Here is a 22,131-nt window from a genome sequence, read left to right as displayed (position 1 = left end):
AGCGGAGGACTCCAACGAGGAGATGTAGCCACTATCATCCATCGAACCCGTGGAGACATGCTTTCGGGGCCGGGTGACCGCGAGCGCCGGACGAAGCTCGACCTCGAGTCAAGGGAGGCGGCGTATTGCTACGACGTTGTCGTGGAATCGGCGGTGAAGAGTGCATAGCAGCCGGCAGTGGCGAGTATAGATTGCTCTCATCTCCAGCATCCTGCTCTAGTTTCTCAACTTGTTCCTCGGGGCTGTCTGACAAGGGGATTGTAGCGTCGGACGAAACCTCGGCCGGGGCGGTGACAGGCCGGCCCGCCGACTCAGGCAGCTGGTATGGCATCTGAGGTTGAGCTGGTAGCACTGGCGGTGGTAACGTAGGTAGCTCATTTGACGAATGTAGGGGGTTCAACTCCGAGCGAGCAGGCTCCAGGTTGGTCGACATGGACATGACGGGCACATTCTCGATGCTGGTCTGAGACTTCCGGGTTGGCTTCTCCTTCAAGAACAAGTGTTCCATGCCAGGCTCAATCGACCAGTAGTTCCCCTTTCCCGGGTCGTCCTTGGGCCTCTCCTGCTTGATAAAGGCCTTGTTCAGGCTAAGGTTATGGCGAATGCTGTTCTGCCAGCCGGCATCATTGGCGTTGTAGAATGAATAGCTATCCGAGATCCACTTGTAGATCTGGGATAGTGTTAGGCGCCGGTTCGGGGCCCGTAAAATGGCCATGCCGATCAGTTGGGCATAGCTATGTCCGGGTTTCTGGCCATCATCCGCGATGGGAGGAAATGAATCATGAGGCGGTAAAGATGGCTCGTCCGTGCGCGCGATTTTCGTCGGTCTTGCCTCTTTTATCGGAGCGGCCTCGAGCAATGCGCGTTTGCTGGGAGCCTTCTGGTAGTAGTTCTCGAGGTTGAGATGAAAGGGAGCGGGTGGTGCCGGGTATAAGACCGGGTGAATGTTCTCCTTTCCGTAATTGTAGCTCAAATCCATCATTGCCCTCTGAGATGATGCGGTCTTGAACCTCGACATTGTTGGCGGCTTCTTCATCATCGAGTCGGTCATCTGTCCGTTCGAACTTGGCGGCAATAAAGAGACCGGGTCCATCCTATTGGGTCCTTGCGATTTGAGCGGTGTGAGAGGTGATTGCATGCGTCCTGTGGCCTTGAACGGTGAGTTTTGCTTCCCCATTCCATTCGAGGGAGGGTTGAAGAGCACGTTGGTATTCGAGCTGCCCAGAGGCATGCGTGGTGCATAATGCTGGTGCTGCTGGTGGTGGTGATGGTCCATCATGGGCATGGGAGCGCGGCTGATCGAGTCGTGCATTGATTGTTCAAAGAAGTCGTCCTGGTAAATCTGGAGCGGTTCCGCGCTGGCGGCGAAGCGCGTCGGGTTGGCCATGGCGGCCTATGATCGGAGGCGAGTGCTGGTCGAGCGATGCTGGGTATGGATGTGATCTGGTGTGATTGATGTGACGGTGATAGATAGATAACTGATAGCGAGGGTTAGTCAGTAGTCCATTTGGAGGTGAAGATGCGGATGCCCTGGTAATGTATTCTCCCGTTCACGGAAGGTGCGATGGAACTTGGGAACCCACCCGACAGGCTGCATGACGGTGGGATATTTCGCGTGAAAAAGCGTGGGCCATCTACTCACCTTGGATCGGGCTCGCAGATTTAATTACCAGTGGAGCCTGGAAGCCAGGGTGACTGTGGCGCGATAGGTGTGGGTTGATGAGCCTCGATCAAAGTCTCACAAGTGCTGTAATAGTGCGGTTTGCGAAAAGAAAGCTTTTCTACATCGAGATGCGGCTGCGGAGAGAGAGAGGATCACAGGTAGGATATCACCGAGGATCAATATGGGTTGGCGAGATAGACTGTTCGTCAAGAGCAATCAAAGGGAGCTTCCCCGGTTTCTTCGTACAGTAGTAGGAGCAGCAGCAGCGGTAGCAGTATCCAACAAGGTACAGTAATGCACTGCACAAGCATACGGCGAGCGGGCGAGCGGGTGAGCGGATATGCAAAAAGAAGATGGGGAGCGGAATGCAGGATAAGGTGGAGGAGAGAAGGGAATAATACTCGTCCCAGTGGTCGGCTGTGTAAGTGTATGATGGGAGTGAAGGAGGGGAAAGAAGAGAAGAGATGAAATGGTACAACGCTCTTCGTTTCGTGGGGTGGGAATGACCAGACCAAAAGCAGGTAGATTGACACCAGGCAATTTCTATCTTGGGACCGAAGAGGTCAGCAAGTATGTTAGTTAGTATAGGCCAAAACCCAGCTGAAGATTGAAGGACGCGCGAGAGGAAGGGAGAGCGCTTCAAGGTTCTCTCTTGTCTCTCTCGTCTCGCCCAAGTCCAAGTTTCCGGCAGAAGTGGGAGAGGCTAAGCTGATAGGAACGGTAGTGCAGCGCAGGAACGCCCAGCTGGTCGCAACCTTCCTAGCCAAGCCCAAGTTCTAGTCCTGCTAGTCCTAGCGTGCAATATGGTGTGTGGTGAATGTGTGAATTTCGTATGGGCTTTGCGTGCAGAATTGCGTGAGGGGACGTCCTGCAAACTGCACGTAGCGGAGAGGGCAGACGAATAGAGTGGGCAGAAGCAGGGGGACGGTCAGCATTCAGCCAGTCCCAAACGATGCCTTGCGCTAGCCAGCTCAGCGGTCGATCCACCAGGGAGCAGAATGGAGGGTGTGGGACAGCTTGGAGGTCGTTGTGTAAAAGGATTGGACGGCATCACCGGGGGTTGAGACCCATCAAGACCAGGGGCGCAGTTGATATCACACAAGGAAGAGGGTGCGGCAGAAGCAAGCAGGCAGGCAGACAGCGATGCGAGAGCTCTATCTCTCCTCCTCTCCGACAATGCTCGGAATGTCTCAGAGTTGCATACGAGTGAAAGTGTAGGTGGTGGATAAGGCGGGCGGGGTTTCTAGCCTTCCTGCTTGTCTCGCCTTTCTTTTCCCTCTTGGATCAATTGATTGTCTGGTTGTAACGGAAAGGCTTTTTTCTCATCTGGTCTAGCAATGCAATTTCCACTTTATTTCATGGATAGAAGGGGGAGCTATGGAATTCCAGAAGGAAGCACAGCCAAACCCAGCGCGAAGGGAGGAGAAGTTCAAAAATACTACCGTTTCGTTTGCTATCTCTCCGGGCAGTGAAGTTGGTAGTAGTACAGGCTGGCTGGCCTCAAACGTCCGAGCGAACAACATCCGTTGTTACAGACGAACGAAATTGAATCGTCTGGTTCTGGTCTGATATCGAGCTGCAGTGTCCATCGCTCTTTTACGACGACAGTGTTTTAACATTAATGAGCATCGGCGGAATGATTGGACGAGCCCGCATCTCGGATGAAGCAGGTCTTCGAAAATCGCGGCCCAGCTGGACGCGTGGCGCGTTTCGCGTTGTTTATGGTTCAGCTCGCGCCAGCCAATAGGATGGCCACTACTGACCGGTTTATCACAGGTAGTGCCGTCTTGGCAGATTCGAGTTCCTGTCTGCCCGTTCTGCCCGCCCGTTTGGCGACGTCCAACTTGGATTCTTTTGCACACGATAACATGTGGTGGCTGTGTGCCAGTGCTACCCAAGCTCCAGCCAGGTCGGTCTGGAGGAGGTCCAGAGCTGTTGGAACGGTACATCGGAACCTCCCCCCCATCATCCCATCCCATACAAAGCAAACCGTCTGATTATCCTAGAACATGATTGCCCGCCCCGACACACGACTGCCGATCTCGATCTGAACCAATCCCATCTCTTGTAGACAATGTGACGACCAGGCATCCCGACCGTCCTCCCGCCCCCATTGGCCTCTGCTCTCCATGCCTTTTTGGCTTCAATGCCAATGCAGATTTGCATCGACTTGTATCAACTAGCTATCTGGTAAGAGCTCAAACGTGCTCCCCCTCGTTTTGAAGGAGTTGTGCCTTTGCACGAACGCTTCTAGACGTATGGAGAAACTGATCGCCAATGCCGAATATGACATCATGAGGGAAGCTAGGCCAGGAACGTGTGATCGCCCGGTTTTCTTGGAACGACTGGCCGGGCATGATTCTTTTTTTTAGAGTTCTAAACCCAACAACCGTCGAGACCGTTGTTCGCTACTGCCGTAGTGGACTTTGCTTCCCTCGTATGCGCAGTGCCGCCAACCCAGCAGATATGGAGCTACTAGCCAATGCCATCTATGCACACAGCTTCTTCCTTTTTCTCTCTTTATTTCTTCTTGTGCGACTAGAGAGAACAGAGTTTCGCCCGGCTTTCGTTTGCGCTCGGCCACGCAGCCTCCGAGGCGTTTTCTCCTCTCTTTTCCGAGATAGCCCCTAACGGAGATTTGCATACTATCCAACTGAATGCCTCGCACGCCTAGTCTGGCGGCTTTCGCGAGCACAATTCGTCTGCCCCCAAAGGCACCAGGCCGACCTTGGTAAGCAGGGCTCAAAGCTTATATAACATATTCATCTAGATATCGTCTAGCATTCAATGCGCTTGCGGGTTGACAACGCATCGTGACTATTCTTGACCTCTGCTCATTGGCGGTATGGGCTGGTAAGACTGGATCTATTATCAAGGTTATTGCGAATTCTGGCAACGGGTTGGCATTGGCAGGACGGAACCTGCTTCCCTGGTCCTGGATGCACATGTACCCATCCAGGATGTAACGTTTCTGGCATTGCCTCTTCTGGCCAAATGGGCGCTCGCGCCATATCTCTCTCTATCTTGCTATCTGGCTCTGGGGAACGGAACGGACGAGCTCGTTGCCTGAACCTGAATTCGGCCGACTTGCCTGCCATGAGCTACAGTAGGGCAGGTGTGTGGTTTTCTGGTGTGATGTGATGCCTCTCAGACCACAAGTGCATGTGAAGGGTTCCTGCCAGGCTTTGACGTCCATTTCCACGCGCCGGCTACCGCGGACCCTTGCACCAATATGCATGCATTTTGATACCCAAGGTGGAAGTTCGCTCGCTCGTGCTGCTGTCAGACTGTAGTGGCAGCAGCCAGTCATCTTCCCCTCACGGCCCCCTTGGACCCCCTAAGATTCCCTAAGATCACCCTCAGACTCGAGTCTTGTTGGTAAATCACTTGCCACTTGTGTGTGCACTTTGGAGTTCAGGAATCGTCCGGGATGCCTAGCGATCCGTCGCTCCTTTCGGTCCGTTCTTGCCCTCACCTGCACCCAGCTGGATCAGGCAGAGAGGCGAAGGGATTCGAACCTTCGAACGAACCACCGGTCCGTGAGCTGGCGCAGAATCTCGGGCAGTTCGGATCGTCGCATCACTCTTTCCCAGTCACCAGTAATTGAACTTCTTTGATTTTTTTTAGAGTTCGTTTCCTGCTAACGGACGTCATCCAGTGTTTCAGGAGCTCCCGCGAACAGCGTTCGTTGGGCTACATCAATTGCTGCTGGCATCAAGCATCTTGCATGTTTGCCATGTGACATGGCACTACGACACCAAGTCATTCTATCCTTGTCCAAAGCTCCGGACTAAGTAAGCATGTCCTAATCTATACCCCCCACTTTGACACTTTGAAGGCTATGGTATTATATCTCGGCGCCTATACCACTTTCCTTGGCTGGTGCATATTAGCTGTCTTTTCCCCATTGCTTAGTTAAATTCTTACTTTGCGGGTTCATGCCATGGAGCCCGCTCTCTCCGCATGCGCAGAGAGAAAGGGAAATCCATATGCAAGCCCGCAGAGACCGATGAGGCGGCAGAGTTCTGGCTCTAGAGTACGTTTCAGTGTCGTGTGGAGAGAGAAGAAGAAGAAACCACACTTCTTTTGAATTGTTCCTGACGCCGGCCTGACTAGCTTAGCTGTGAGCGGAGGTATCGCAGGGCAGCAGCATCTAGCTTACCCCGCAAAGTGATGGACACCCGGCTGTTATATACTATGTAGATGCGCTGGATTGTGCCACAACCTTGATGAATACGAGAAGCCGTTATTTCTTCCTGTCGGTGGCTTCGAGATTTAGTTGAGATAGGCTGGAATGACTAAGTAGTCTTTACAAGTTATCGGATGATTCAGAGATTATTACCGCAGAGGATGAAACCGGTAGACTTTACCTATGACCATGAAGCGATCTCTGCCATCTTTGTCGCGTGGCTAGGCATATACGAAATCGCCAGTGACTATGGCTGGCCTCGTTTCATCCGGCTATGGATGTTGGAAGCAATTGGTGCAGACTGCTCCGACTTCAGACTTCAATGGCGCTTGGCGAACTCTTATCTCCGTGTAAGTCAGCTTAGTCAGATGCAGTTGCCCGCCCACCTTGGGAACCTACTCGGATCATATCGTACCAGAGAGTCATTCGTTAAGGCCGATCTCTTAAAGCCTTGGGCCGGATGCTCCTAGTTGGGGTATCATAGTGAGGGTGGAAATACTGCTCATTATTTGCTCACGCTCCCCAATTGCTATGGTGTACAAACGAGACCATGGACGAGACGAACCTTGAAAAGATCACGAGGTAGATAACACAATGGTAGCGCAAGTTAGATAGTAGAAATGCCGACATCCTGTCAATCCCATGGTGCATGGCCCGGCAAGCATCCCCAGTAAATAATCCTGGGGAATGGGTGCCTCCCATGGCGGATGAAGATACATGATAACGGATGACGGAGGGTCGATCCTTTCGGAGTTAAGGCAACATCTTTAATCAGCAAATTTGAGTAACTTGGTAGAGGAATATAACTTCATGTTAAGATCCTCATAAGACCCCGACTGTCATCGCATTCGGTGTTAGCATCACGCGCATGGTATGATGGAGAGCTGCATGGCTTCGTCGGAGTTAACTGGCAACATGGGCAGGGCCATGGGACAAATAGGGGTGTACAGATATGGTAGTCGTCTCAGCTTAAGAAGTGTATATCGAAGAGCGCACAAGAAGAATACCTTGACGTTTCTAAATAGATCCGGCCATACACCGACAATTCGTTCATTGGGCATCCCCATCATCATATCATAAGCGTACCACCCAAAAGATGCCTCCCCAAACCAACTCCATCCTCGTCATCGGCGCGGGCGAGCTCGGCACCGCCGTGCTCGAGGGCCTCGCCAAACACCCGGAACTCACAACATCCTCGTCCTCCTCGGGGAGTGGTAGCACCACCACCACCACCACCCTCTCCGTCATGGTCCGCGCCTCGAGCATCGACGACGACGGAGGCGCGGCGACGGCGGTGGACCCCGCCAAGCAGCGCCACCATGCCTACCTGCGAGACGCCCTCGGCGTCTCCCGCTTCGTGCCCGGCGACGTCGGGCGCGACAGCGTCGAGGCCCTCGCGGCCGCGTTCCGGCCCTTCGACACCATCATCTGCTGCGCCGGGTTCGGCGACGCGTTCCCCGCGGGGACGCAACTGAAGATCACGCGCGCCGTGCTGATGGCTGCCGCTGCCGCTGACGCGGCCAATGCTAGTAACAACGGCCAGCCGAAGAAGAAAAAACGTTACCTGCCGTGGCAGTGGGGCATGGACTACGACGCCATCGGCGCCGGAGCGCGCAGGACCTGTTCGACGAGCAGCTGCAGGTGCGGGCGCTGCTACGCCGAGGAGAGGAAGAAGAAGAAGAAGAAGAAGAAGAAGAAGAAGAAGAAGAAGAAGAAGCCCAGGCGAAGAAGGCGGGGGTGGTGGACTGGGTCATTGTCTCGACGGGCCTGTTCATGAGCTTCCTCTTCCGCGCCGACTTCGGCGTCGTCGACCTGCCGCGGCGGACGGTGCGGTGCCTGGGCGGCTGGGACACGGAGATCACGGTGACGACGCCGCGCGACATCGGCGTCATGGCGGCCGAGATCGCGCTGCGGCCGGGGTCGTCGATTGCGAATCGCGTCGTTTACGTCGCGGGGGGCACGGTTTCGTATGCGTGGGTGGCGGAGCTGGTCGAGGAGCGCTTTGGTGCTGGTTCTGGTGCAGAGAACGAGGAGAAGCCGTTGGTGTTTAAGAGGGAGACGTGGGACCGCGAGTTCCTCCGACAGAGACTTGCCGAGGCCCCGGGCGATGTCATGCTTAAGTACCGCAACTGATTTGCCGAGGGGCGCGGCGTGGCATTTGACATGGCTGATACTGTGAACAAGCAGCGCGGGATAGTTCTGCAGGATGTGCGAAGCTACCTGAAGGAGATCGAAATATAGTCAGCTAGGCAGATAGTTGCTCAACGGATGATAGATAGCATGTCTCGACAATTTAAATTCCATCCCCTTTTCAAATGTAGTGCGAGACTTTGTTTTGGTTACAGCCGTGAAAGGAGGTTATAAAGCTTCGAGACGGCGTACAATAGAGGTGATGATGGTTCGAAGTTATTCCTGGTGTGCGTCATCCCCTTTGGCTGTTCTATGATCTCTCACTAAGATTCCAGACTCATGTACTACTGATTCCGGATTCGTGATTATCGCCGTAGCTTTTGGCTTTCGCATATATAGCCCGAGAACTACTGATTCTTGTTTGCGTTACCGACCAATGCAGTACGAGTAGAGATTAGGGAGCCGGGAGCCGGGAGCCGGGAACACGGGTTTTAAGATCGTCGACCGTTTCGAGGGCGTTGAAGCAACCGTGCAAGACAGGCGCAGCCCTAAGGCTCACTGTATATAACTTATTCCAAGTAGGCTGTATCGTGAGAAATTCGCATTCCAGAAGCCTCGACCTGTGTGTGACATGTCATCGACGTATCACAGAGCTGGCACACAAGTTGGCGTTTTCGAGCCTGGCCTCGAGGTTGGTTAGACTTCGATTCTGATAATACGAGTAAGAGAAGCAAACCCCCTTTTCGAGAACTGGAAGGCATATGAAATGTGTACGTTGTACGTGATATTACCGATAGCAGCTGGTTGTAAAGGGCTACATCACATTAGGAGTCGATTCCGTACATAGTGGATCAGAAGTGACGAGCCATGTTACGGCACCCACATGGTAGGCATGAGGCTAGCTGTCTCTGTATCTGATACCATCCGCCTGACCAATGTTCTTGGGCTTTATGGGAGAGGCTGGATGTAGAACTTGCTTACGAAGGTCGGACTGCTGGATATACTTGTGACAGTTTATCTGGTTCCTACTATTTTGCCCAGGGTCGCTACATTTAGGAATGTGCCCCGTTAATCACATGAGGCAGGTATGGTGAAAGTGCTGTCGCCTGAGAACCATCGCTCTCTCATCAAAATATCCCAATTCTGTACCACACACCCTGGTACAGCAGAAAATAGCCATAATAATTACTAGAATTAATTTTCAGGGATGTTTTCCTAGCCAGTTATTCCAGTCAGACCAATATATCCGTCGAACTTACGAAGTCCTCTATTCAAGTATTCTTCCTAGGGAGGCAATCAGCCCCAGAAGCTCGTTATTAAACTCGTATGGATTCACCTTTCCCTCGTCGACCATCGAAAGTAGTATGAGAATGAACTGACTCACTTGGTTTTCATAATGTATGCCGGTAATGAAACGAAAAAGACGACACTACAAAGATCGCAGGCAACAAGGCCGGGATTCCCCCTATTGCATCACTTTTGTTGATTGTGTTTTGTTACATCCGGCATACACGCGATTAGTAGATTGGAACAGAGCTTGACGGTGAAATCGAAAGTCCAGGAGCACGCCTATCGAAGATGTAAGTGATGGTTCGGTATAGAATTTACACCTGTTTCCACTGGCCTACGGGATTTGAACAGGTTTGAAGAAGAGGAGTGCTGGTACCAGGCTGAGGCTAGATCTGGGCAAGAAGCTCTATAATGACAGTATACGAGAGATAATGCTAATCGCTGACTCATCTGATATTTCTAAGTATGTATAACTCTATGCCTAGTTTGTTAACACAAGTTCGCGCGAAGGAGCTTCGTGCGATCGATCACTTGTTGCGTGAGCCCTGGCTGCGAGCCGTCTCCAGAATGGACTGCTCGAAAGGCCTACTCACCTCCCAGCCTATACCTGGCACTGTTAGCTACGGGAGGTGTACTATACACATGGCCTTACCATATTGAGCCTCGATGATAAAAATGCCACTGCCCATATCCGCTCCCAATGCCAGAAAAATGTATGCGTACACCAACTTTTCTCCTGCTTGGACGGTCACCCCCTTTCTGCACATAATCGATGTATCTGTGTAGAACTCGGTATCATTCTTGACAATTGTTCCTTCTCATATCCGACCGGCAACCACATTAGAGCCTCTAGGGGTAGGTGACCTTGAGGTGGATGATGAGTCTAAAAATCTAAATACAGGGCAACAGCAAGCGGGATCAGGTTATTCAATTCAGTATTGCATAAGTAGCTGGTTTTGTGCATGTTAAAAGAACTAAGTTGAGTATAATTATATTATCATGTTTTAATAGAAGCGAATCTAGTAGAAGCAGCTGATGATATCTATACTATACATCGGAATACGGGCAGCAGATCTCACTTACCTGTTGACCATGCTGGACACTTGATCTTCTCTACATGAAGCCAACGTCATGCTCGCTTTTCGCTCTCTTTCCAGGCTAGACGGCCCGAAGCATCAGGAGCCAATGAACTCGGGAAGAGCGTGCCCGTGTCGTCGTAAAATGCGTTGAGACGCACCGGGCACCCTCATCCTTTGCCGATGCCGATACTATGCGCGCCAAGAAGAAGCCGAAAAAGCCTCTCCCCAAAACAAAGTTGTCCCTGACTTTGCGCTGGGTCTCAACCAGAAGCAGGATATTGGCAATACAGTCTCGGGATTGGCCAGACAGCTCATGACTATTTTTCGGCGCTCAAAAGACCCTTTGGACGATAGACGGACACGGATGCCCTCTGAAAAGCAATCTTGAGAGTTTTCCCACATGTCAAGGTCGCTGAGAGAAAAAGGAATCTGATGATGCGCTGCACGCCGCCTCCCGCAACCCAGCTAATGCAATGCAGAAGCAACTAGGGTGTCATGTCCGCTGGCTGGGAAGGAACGGCATTTCCTGAGATGCTCAACACGGAGCGCAGATTTGCCCAAGAGGTGTATGTCGGGCGCTTCCTACTCACCGCTCCGGCTTGGAAAGAAGCTCCCATAGTCCGTCTTCTTGCATCTCCGTATGCGACTTTGGTGGCAAGGCCGCCCAGGCATACATGGACGAGCCGCATCGCGCCGCATCCTGGACGCATCTAGTCCAATTCGGCGCATGCAGCAACGGCTTGCCGCCGTGTGATTGGCGCGCATTCCCTCCCCGAAACGGTATGTAGCCAGCTAACACCTACCACGCCCCCCTGAGTGAGAGGGAAACAGAGTGTGTATCACACCAATCCCGTGGTTTGCTGGCTTTAGACTCGGTGCTGCAAGGCTGTCCGTCCCTAATTAGATCGTGCACCGGCGCGGATGCACATTGTACCTCCCCTCTTACAGGGGGGCTTGCGGCGGCGGCAGGCAAGTGAGAAAGCAAACAGCAGTGGTAACGTGGCGGCAGATACGGTACTTAGATAGTAGGTCTTCCTGGCAGAGGAGATCAGTCAATCATCAAGCGAGCCATTCATTCTCTTATCTTCTGCCACGAGGTCGCGGATTGGCGAAAAGTCCCCTGACCGTGCTGATGGGATTCTGGCCCTCTTGCATGTTTCACCAGGACATGATATCAGAAAAGGCATTATCGCGACCCCCCTTCTTTTTCTTCGGAAACGGCGGGCGTGTAACTGACGTCACGGTTACACGGCGTACATGTATGGCGTTTTTTCTTTCATTCAACCAAAGAATGAACGGAAGGGTTACTCAGGCGTTTGATTAGAGCGCCGGGCATCGGCGAAAAGATAATATACAGTATGAGTTGTCCCAGTGTCAAGATCGTCCAGCTGGAGTCTCCTCAGCAGGCCCGAGGTGCGAGGCCGAGGGGAGATGCCTCGGTGTTTTGGCGAGGTATTCTTGCTCCATCGGTAAACTGGAGAGGGCTGAGGTCATTGATCATTGACAGCGCAGTATAAAGTGGTACAAGTAGCCACATTATTCCCTTCTGTGATATGTTAAGTCGTACTGTGAAATATGTGCGAAGGGTCGCCCGGTCGCTGCCGAGCGGAACTAGCCAGTCGCGCAACACAGAAACAAGGTTATCAGTGTTTGTGTTTCTTTTCCTCCCCCTCTTCTCTTCCTTCTCTATGTAAGATGACTGATCCCAGCAATTAGGCATGTATGTACTGTCATCCTGTAAGCGTGTAGCGTGTGCGTGTGTGTGTGTGTGTGTGTGTGTGTTTCTGTACGTATGTGTGTGTACAACCCATCCCAAACTGCCGGGAACAACGGGACAACGGCTGGGGGAACCACTTACAGGTACTTGGCGTATTAGGAAATTCATAGGCCAGCAGGAAAACAAGAAAGCCAAGAAAGTCGCTCAAAAGGCTTGTCATCGCACGACACGGACCCCGAAAAGCCCCCATCCCCTCCACATACCGATGGGTTTTGTATCTCACCCTCGGTGGCTTTTTATAGGTCTGCTTATATCTGGATATCGCGGGGGCACGCATTTTTTATTCGGCTGAGCTCGAGCCGGAGTGGAAGCCGCAAATTACCGAATACGCAGCCTGCGTTTTCAGTCTAACAATATGCAGCAGGTAGCCAGCAGTAGCTACATCCAGTCCCCAAAGAATAAGAATGGCAGAGAGGCTGCTGGCGCCATAACATAGAGTTTGTCTGAGCTACAGCTGCAGGTTTCCAACGAAGCCCGCACCGTACCTATGCGAGCTTCTCCGAACTTCGTTTCGAATGCGCTGATCAGTGATGAGGTATGCATGGCCGAAAGGGGGCGGGTCGATAGAGCATTTCCCGGAATGCCTGATGCAATGCCAATTCATCATGCCACTACATACGATGCAAGCCTCCTCGGCTGTGGTTTACGGAATGGCGAGATGGTATTGATGTATGTAGGTATGAGGTGGTGGAGGTCTGGCCGAGTCTGAAGCGGTGAGCAACCAACAACGTCTGCATGGCAACATACAGTAACATGTACAGACATATAGTATACGTATATAGTGTATATAGTAACGTCAGGTGTAAACGGGGGAGGGGGAGGGGGGGATGGATGCGATGTCTAACTCCGTGCATGTGCGCCCGCATGCCTGCGCATGGGATGGGACGGGATGGGAAAGATATCAATCAGGTCGAATACAGACAGAAAGACATGCCTGCATCCATCGGCGCTTGCTGGAGGTGGCTGAGCAGGGGCCGATCTCTCTTGGATTTTCGGCCATGTCAACAAATGCCTCATACAAAATAGAACCCAGCTACGTAGGCCATCCTTCGTGGACGTTACACGGGATTGCACAATGGATTTCCAAGCAATTCCCAAGGGAATCAATGAGCGTTTATCGGCTCTTTGCGGGAGCTCGGCACGGAACTCTGGCCTCCTACAATTCCGCGTTTGCGAGGCATGGCACGCGGGCAGTTGTTTCCGTAAAGAACGTAGCTCTAGCTAATAAACCTAACAACTGCATGTACACTCACAGATCGTTATGGGGTCAAATACCCTAATCTGCTTGCCTACCTTACTAATGCAGTAGGAAGATGGAGAACGTTGTAATTCGACATGTAGTATGAGGTAGACAGAGGACAGCATGTACTTGCCACTTGCCCTAATGAACAGGGGGACGTGAGCAGATCAACGAGCAGTCGGGTAGGGAGCCGGTCCTTTGGATACCATCATCCGCCACTATGTGGTGGGATTGACAGATTCGCGAAATAGACATGGTGGGCTGGGCCATACTTGAAACGAACACCAAGTCGAATCACCACGTGCGTGACTCGGCGGGAAGCCGCGCAAAGGAGAGCAGGTATGTGTGCGTCTCTGCAGTATCGGTCGGATACGATACGGATATGCTGTCTTACCTGGGCCCCGTCCATGCCGTGCGTGGCGCTGTCTCCCATCGAGGTATACCGGAGTATATTGTCCCTGCCAAGGCTCGGAAAGCACTGTTGATATCCGTTTCTATACGACCATGTACCTTAGCCAGATTGCGATGATACCCACGACATTCTTCACACTGGCCCGGCTTGCATACCCTTTTGCGCGGTTTATGAATTTTCTAATTAATGGCCCCAGTCTAGATTGTGGGCTATTTTCCTTCTTCCTTTCTTCTCTCGCGTTTCTACGAGATTTCACTAGACCAAAGCGACTCGTCCAGTCGAGCTTTAGGTTACGTCGAGAGCCTAGCCCCCGAGATCCAGGAACAAGTTTGCCAAGGCCCATCCCTACTGATGCCAGACCATGATGATTGCGACACGGAGGGGGGTTGGTCTCGTGAGGCTCTGTCCTTTGTCCCCATCGCACAAGCAACAGAGAAAAGGCTTGACCAGCGATCAATCATCGCTCGGTCATACACGGTAACCTCGGAAATGGGAACTCTGGGGCCATGCAATCTCGAGCTCGTGGCCCTGTCCTGGCCGGTTGGCAGTGGGATTGATTCAGAAAGAGATGGGGGGTTACTAGTAGTCGGCCATGACAGGCAAGCTTTTTGGTGGTGATAATTGGCAACTAGAAGCGGACTGGTTGGTGGTTGTCCAATTTGACTTGTACTTGCCTAGGACGGCAGGATGGGGGTTGAGCAGCCCGGACTACTGCTGTGTGACCTAATCACTCTACGCCAACCATTGAACTGTGCTCTCTCGACTGGACGTTAGCCGTCAATAAACCTACACAGCTCACTCTCCCGGGAACCTGGGATCATCGTTCGGGGTGGACAGCGAGTAATTACCACCAGTAACATAATGACGCCCAGGAGCATAGCCATCAGGCCTGACGTACGCATGCGGTCTGCGTTGGCCTCTCGGTCTCCCAGTCTATCGCTGTTTACCTTCAGCAGGATCTCCTCTATTGGAGCCCTCCAGAAACCAAATTCTGTGATAATGATTACATATCCCAGCGTGAGGTGGGTGTGGTGATATGGTAAGTGTGCATATGGCTGCATGGTAAGTATGCAGGAAGGGGCGATGAAAGCGCGCCTGTGCTATTTTTTGACATGTACCCCGACCAGCGACCAGCCCACTTCTGAAAAAGCTATGGTCTGAAACGGATCTGACTGCTTTCTCATTGCGTGCTCTACCGCCGTCAGATTGGCCTGTGTGGGATGGGATCTGACAAGTTATATTACTGTATACGTCAATGATTCCGATAGGTGTCGTTAGGAAACCACAGTAGTGCACGTACCTTAGGAAGGTTACATGCATACACACCAATACACTACCTACAACTACCACGGGAGTACAGCAGCAGCCAGGCCGGAGGTAAGGAATGATTTCCCCCTCCTCAAGAGCCCCCCAAGGCCACCCAAGAAAAGTCCCAAGAGTTCCAAGACCCTAATAAGCTCATTTTCCAAGGTTTGCTGTACGTTATTACATGAGAGGCCGCCTGTCGCCACTTTTGGAGCTCTTTTGACTCTCTCTTCCTTTTTTTGCCTTCCTCAGCAAGCTCTTCCTTTCACATCGTTGTGCCGTCAATCAAATGATTAAATAAATAAAAACCTATTCCATTTCCACTAATCGATCTTGTCCGTCTTCCTGGCCTAAAAGAGGGCACATTCCCACTTTTCTGCGATCATACTACCTTCCGTCTAGCTGTTGTCACTTGTCCCTGTCCGGCCCCGTCGTTTACTGCCCACAGCCAGCCTACCCCACTGTATTCTACTAAAAACCCAAGCCTATTCAATTGCATTACAATTGATTACATTATCGTTCCTTGCCCTACCAGCACCAGTCAAGACCTGCTGCTGCTACGCCGGCTACCTTGCCCTTACCACATACCTACATTTGCCCGATCTAACTCCTGGACCTAGCCCGCTCCAGAGAGTACGTACCTACCACGCTTCCAGAGGGGCGAGAGGCACAGAGCAGAGAAAGAGAGCGAGACTGGAGACAGAAAGCGTCTTGTGTATGCGCGTGTGTGCAGTGTGCAGTGCTGTTGTTGGTCGACGAATTTTCAAATAAACCTTGCCGTCTAACAATGACCGTCCTCGACCCGAACACGCGAAGGAGTTGCATCAACTCTCCCCTGCTCGTCCTCTAACATTCGCTGGAACCACATCCAGGTTCCTCCTCGTCGTCGGCCAGCCCAGCTGAATAGGAGTTGCTCCGGGTGAAAGTTCGGAGCAGTACCTTAGACCACCACTAACCAACAAGGGGAAAAGACGAGAGAAACTCGCCCGCATTACTCTCACCTCACCACCTCTCCTATCATTAGTCACCTGTTCGCACCTGGCTCTCTGCCGTGGCATCCATTGCTGCTGCTACTACTACTTGTTACAGTGGTCTCATCATCACCATCATCGTCGTCACTAGCGCCTGTCACCTTGAGTGAAGAAGATAAAGAAAAGAAATCCCATAGAAGGCCGAGCCCGTTGCAGAACCACGCAGCACCAATTCCAGCAGCCTGCCTGTCTGTTCACCAGCCGCCAAGCTCGCATTCCGAAGGCGTAGCGCATACCACTCCCGTCTTGTCTGTTTATCCTGACTGACCGACCGCCCACATACTTCTCACTGCCCTACAAGACCGTCCGTACTTTATCGTCCGTACCCTTGGCTACTAAACGACTCTCGGCCTCCCCACACTCTCACCTCGCGCACTGCCTGGATTACACTGGGACCTGGCTTTGTCTCTCTCTCCCTAGTACTTGACAGTACTTAACCTACACGGCCTAAGCCTACCTACTACCTAAACTACCGCCTAGGCACTGGACTGGAGCAGGGGAGCCACCTAAGACTCAGTTGACCTGCAAATTTACCTCTCTTTATTACTTTTCCCGCTCCTCTTCTCCCTCCCTTTTCCTGTCTGGTTTTCCAGAGGGAAAACAACGAAAAAGAAAAAATCTCTGCCTGCTTGCCGTTTTGAAACTCATCATTTGCGTTTCGCCGTCTTCCTGGGCTTAGCCCACCCCTGGCGAATCTTCGCCGCCCCGTAACCAGTACCTTGCAACATCTGCTTCTCAGCTGAACTGCCCAAGCAAACCACTCATCGTCATCGAGCGAAACCCCTCTAATTCGCCCACGCGCATTCCTCAGCCCAGTCCTTGCCCAGCCCCGCGGACCCCACGCCCGTCTTGGGTTTTTGCTTAGCCCTCGACAAGGAAAGGACCTCTCGTCAACATAACATGTCGCCTTCATCTACCATGACGAGCGCATCGGAAAAGACCTCGTCTCCAACTGCTTCTCATCCGTCGTCGATAAAGTCGGTCGAACTTCCCACCAGATCGCCGCACTTGAAGCCGACCCAAAATGGCAATGCCGTCAACGGTGGCCTCCTCAGTCCCGAGGGAGCACCCAAGGCCTCGGTCAAGGACCGCCTTACCCGGATGTTCTCCAACAAGGGTGACATGACCAAGAGTCCCGGTTCGGAAACGCCTAATGGCGATGGCAGAAATACGCCATCGAAACCAGTTCCCACCCTGCACGCCAAAATTCGCTTACGAACAAGCCAGCGGAAGGCTCTGGGACTACTGCCTCGTCGAGATCGCACCACAGCCAGCAGCGATATGTCCTCAACCCGAACGTGCAGGGCGGTCACGAGCACCACCTGAAGGGCAGCCGACGCCAGGAGAAACTTACCGATATGTGGAAGTCTCTACTCGGCAGGAAGCAAGAAGCGCCCGAGGCTGACCTGTCGCTGGTTTCTAGCTGGGTGGACACCCTGCAGCAGGAAAAGGAAGCACTTGCAAAAGACAGGAGAGATGGCCCTAACGCCAGTTCAACCCTGGTGGAGAAATACGGCAAATGCCAGGAAGTTGTGGGCCGTGGTGCGTTCGGCATCGTGAGGATATCCCACAAGAAGGTCGACACCGGAGAAAAGCTATTTGCCGTAAAGGAGTTCCGCCGTCGGCCCGAGGAGACCGAGAAGAAGTACAGCAAGCGGCTCACGGCCGAGTTCTGCATCTCTTCCTCCCTCCGTCATCCGAATGTCATTCACACCCTGGATTTGCTTAAGGACCAGAAGGGCGACTACTGCGAAGTAATGGAGTACTGTTCTGGTGGTGACTTGTACACTCTGGTTCTCGCAGCCGGCAAACTCGAGGTTCAAGAGGCCGATTGTTACTTCAAACAGATGATGCGTGGTGTGGAGTACATGCACGAGATGGGCGTTGCGCACCGTGATCTGAAGCCCGAAAACCTGCTCCTGACCTCCCACGGAGCTCTGAAGATTACGGACTTTGGCAATGGCGAATGCTTCCGTATGGCCTGGGAGAACGACGCTCACATGGTATCCGGTCTCTGCGGATCGGCACCCTACATCGCCCTGAAGAGTACATCGATAAGGAATTTGATGCTCGTGCGGTCGACATTTGGGCATGTGGCGTCATTTATATGGCGATGCGGACCGGCCGCCACCTATGGCGCGTCGCGAAGAAGGAAGAGGATGAGTTTTACGAGCGATACCTGGAAGGTCGCCGTGATGAAGAGGGGTATGGGCCAATAGAGTCCCTCCACCGCGTAAGTTGTGATTCGAGCTGCCCTCTCGCTCCATGTTGACAGATTTGCTGAACATATGCCACAGGCCCGGTGCCGCAACGTGATCTATTCCATACTAGACCCCAATCCCTCGAGACGCATCACGGCCTCACAAGTCTTGAAGTCCGAGTGGGGCCGCGAGATCAAAATCTGCAAGGCCGGCGAAGAGGGTCTCTGATTCTGCTGGAACCTCCTGTCGGAGCCTCACCATGACGAGGCGATGCAGTTGCTATCGTTTCCAACCAAGATTGAGGATGCCTGCATCTGTTACCCATCCAGTAGATGGTCAGTGGTGCGTTTCACTTGATATCATCAGCATATGAGCGTTCCGGTCTGAAGCTCGTGGTTTCCTTTTCTCTCACGACTGAACGGCTTTTTCTCTGCACTTGAGCAACGGAGTTTGAGGTGTTTTCCCCCTTGTTTCCCGTCGTTGATTTTTTCTTGGTCTACCTTCCATTGTCGAGTCTCCTTTTTTTCACTACATACAAGATTATCATGCCGGAAAACCAGGATCCCACCGCGCAGCGCATCGACAGGATAGGGTACGATTGCGCCACGCGCACTGCGAGCGAGTGTCATAGCGATGGCTCTACTTATTGTAACAACAGACTCGCATCACCCGGGACATGCAAACTCACGGAAAGGCACTGTGCGGTTCACTCGTTCGGTTTGCCTGGAAAACACGATCAAGGCAACTCAGGGTTCTCGGTCTCTTCATGGCGCTGATGGGGCAAAAAGGGGTTTCGGGGCTGTGCCACAATTTTTGGGAATGGGTGGGATCTTGGGACGGAGAACGGTGGCTGATATACTTTCATTGCTATTGGAATCACGCTGTCGTATCTTCAGAAGCTTCAACCGCTATTCTCGCGATGTCCCAGCCCAGAGCTCCTCTACTACAGCCGGGTATAAAATTGGTGTAACGAGCAGGGTTCATAGAAACCCAACTGAGAGAATGAAGAATCAAGACTCTAGTTGCCTAGTCGAATGCTTGGCATTGCTTTGCTTAGGTAGTGAGTGACATGGTGTCTAGATTCGCCCTTGACCCTTGGAGCTATTTCTACCAGCATAGCCACAAGGGATCTTCCGGTATTGCTTACCAAGCCATCTAGATGTCTGTTTTTACTTTGGAGTCCATCAAACCCGACGATCGGGTCGTGGCACAATCCGAGTGGAGTTGCGCCCCCCACAGCAGCGATGAAACTTGTTACGTGTTTAGAGCATGCAGTGGTATGCCTAGGCTACCTGTCGCATGGATATATATATCCTTTTTCTTCCCCCTTGGACCCCTGGCCTATCGACTCCGGCCCGGGGCCGCCGGGCCCAGGGCCACTTGAGTCTAAGCCACCTTGCGAACGGTTTCATCCCGACTCGAAGAGAGAGAGACACACACACTCTCTCGTCTGAACTAATTTATGCAGACACCACCTCATGCGGTAGAAACTTGTTTCCGATTGAAGCGAGTCTGGAAAAGACACGACGGGATCGGCCGGGGAGAGAGAAGACGGTCTGGACCAGCTTGGCACTGAACTAACTGGTTGACAAACAATACACAACACCTTGGCATGGACAGAGATGCGTGCCATGATAGATGAATGCCAGGGCGATTTGCAGAGTTGTAACACATGGCAGCAATATAACAAAGCACAATTGCTGACGGACGGACGGCGTATTGGTTATATATACAGCGGAGGGACGGAGGGAAAACCCAAGATACATCTCAAGTGATGATGGAATCTTTGGTTCTGAGCCGGCCCTGTATATAGATATATACATGCCCATCTCTTCGGGTCAGCTGGCCTACCTTCTCTGTCTGTGTATGTGTGTGTGTCCGGCAAGCCGGTCAAACATGGATCTCTATCTACTCGCACAACTCGTCCTACCAGTCCGTGGGATATGGTAAGTGTGGTATGGGGTTAAGAAGAAGGTAATTCGCCGAAGGAGCAAATGGCATTACCTCGCTTGCCTAGATCAGACATCCATCCTATTTTACAACCATGACCAATTTGAAGATTCCATCATATATATCTATCTGCATCTGCTGTCGATGCTCATCCTCCCCTTCCCCTATCAGCTTAGGAAGGAACACGCCGGCTTACTACGGCTCTTGCTTAACTCTTGTCTCTTGTGTCGTCGGTACGTACGAACACCGTTCTACAGCTGGGGAAGAGGGAAGATTAACGAAGGACTCTTTTTTTTTTGTCTCTTTTCCTCTGCATGTTCACCTGCAAGTTTACTGACAGAACGAGGTCAGCGAGAGAATAGACAGACCGGACTAGATCATGCCCGAAAAGACAAAAACATTATCATATCCGAATGTATGTGAGGTAGTGTAAGTGGTAAGCCACCCACCTATGAAACAAGTAAGTAACTCAGCATCATAGAGAAAGGGCCGTTTTCTTCTTCTCGCACTACTTTACCCCGTCCGTCCTCTTCTGAGCGCCCTTCCCCCCCCCCCCCCACCCCCCCCTTCGCCCCTCACAACCACGAACCACCCACAACCATAACAAACTCTGAACACACTCTCACCCACTCCAGCAGCAAAGCAACGTACTGCACTCAAAGGGTCAGTCGGGTCAATGAATAAATATCCAAAGACCCCCTTCCTCCCTTGACCGGGCCGGGGTAGCCTAGCGGTTAGTATCATTATATCCTACTTAAAGGCAAGAGGGTTCAACTCCCTCTGCGGTCACTTCTTTTTTTTTCTCCGTCCTTTTTTTTCTTCGTTTCTTTCTGAATCTTCCACCTCTCCGATTTCTCTTCTATACACACGAACACACTAAATGCGCCAAACTTGAAAAACATCTCGTCCGTTTTTGCCCCAGCCACAGCACTCGAGCTGGATCGAGTTGTCAGTTGCATAAGAGCTTTGGAACCCAGTCGTGCCATCACCAGAAACAATGTCAAGTAACTATGAATAACCAATAGTAATAATAACAACATAAATCATTGAATTCACTGTGTCGGTGACAAGGAAAAAGGGGGGAAGGAAGAAGAGAAATCCATATATGGGGGTGGGACGGTACAGTCCAAGGTTGGTTTGTGATGGCATCCATCGCCTCCCATTTCCTGAACCCCCCTCCCCCTTTTCTCGTATGCTCACTCTTCTCTTTGGTAAAATATTCGATACTCTTAATGCAATACGCCACAGAGATCCATTGGTAGCCAGATCCAACTCTGTCACCATCTCTTCCACTTTCTCTATCATTACACCCACACCCACAGACAGTTATAGATATATGTATAACTTTTGTACTGGTAATACTCGTGCCCTAGGATCAATATCTAAGTGAGGAAGGCTTCGTTCATTACGAGGAAGTCTGCCTGGCCCTATTATACGTTTGCAATAGAGTAGCTCACATCATGTAAGTCAATCACAGACAAGAACTTGAACAGGTCATGATTGCGAAAAAGGGGGTCGCATTAAGTATACACTACAAGCGTCGGCTTAGAAGCGTATCGTTGGCATCCCACCACCAACCAAGATCAGATCTATCCACGCGCTCTCATCTCCCAAGGCATCATCAAAGTTAGATAAACATGTACACACACAATTACCTCCCGTTTCCCAATCTTTGCTCTCGTCGTTTCTTGGCATGCCTCTTGTGACCTTCTGCCGTGTTATGTTTTGTTCCCCAAATTCCAAATATCAACCGCAACACCTGACTGATAGGCAACCCCTTATCTGGTATCGTGCGCCTTCCACTTCCGAGTAACCTGCCCACCCTGGTAAGAATAAAAAGAAGGCGCCATTCCTTGCTAAGAAA

At 51.9% G+C, this 22,131-nt stretch overlaps 3 protein-coding genes across 3 annotated transcripts; 2 read left to right on the top strand and 1 right to left on the bottom strand.

The window, feature by feature from the left end:
- Positions 1-34: 34 nt before the first annotated feature.
- PG994_010084 (fork head domain-containing protein) lies at positions 35-1,387 on the bottom strand (the record flags this gene model as incomplete). The annotated part of the gene is made up of 1 exon (XM_066861493.1): positions 35-1,387. One exon carries the CDS (start codon positions 1,385-1,387, stop codon positions 35-37), a length of 1,353 nt encoding a protein of 450 aa, XP_066710603.1.
- Positions 1,388-6,948: 5,561 nt separating this feature from the next.
- On the top strand, positions 6,949-7,985 carry PG994_010083 (uncharacterized protein; the record flags this gene model as incomplete). Its single annotated transcript, XM_066861492.1, has 2 exons — positions 6,949-7,381; positions 7,429-7,985. The coding sequence occupies 2 exons, from the start codon at positions 6,949-6,951 to the stop codon at positions 7,983-7,985; spliced, it is 990 nt and encodes a 329-aa protein (XP_066710602.1).
- Positions 7,986-17,016: 9,031 nt separating this feature from the next.
- PG994_010082 (uncharacterized protein) lies at positions 17,017-18,545 on the top strand (the record flags this gene model as incomplete). The annotated part of the gene is made up of 4 exons (XM_066861491.1): positions 17,017-17,254; positions 17,344-18,119; positions 18,164-18,349; positions 18,414-18,545. 4 exons carry the CDS (start codon positions 17,017-17,019, stop codon positions 18,543-18,545), a joined length of 1,332 nt encoding a protein of 443 aa, XP_066710601.1.
- Between the last annotated feature and the right edge of the window lie 3,586 nt (positions 18,546-22,131).

Source organism: Apiospora phragmitis, assembly GCF_038363925.1.
Source record: "Apiospora phragmitis strain CBS 135458 chromosome Unknown utg000010l:1.0-9815664.0:1.0-9183399.0, whole genome shotgun sequence".
NCBI lineage: Eukaryota > Fungi > Ascomycota > Sordariomycetes > Amphisphaeriales > Apiosporaceae > Apiospora > Apiospora phragmitis.
Note: the sequence above shows the minus strand (reverse complement) of the source record. Positions and strands in the feature narration are given on the sequence as shown.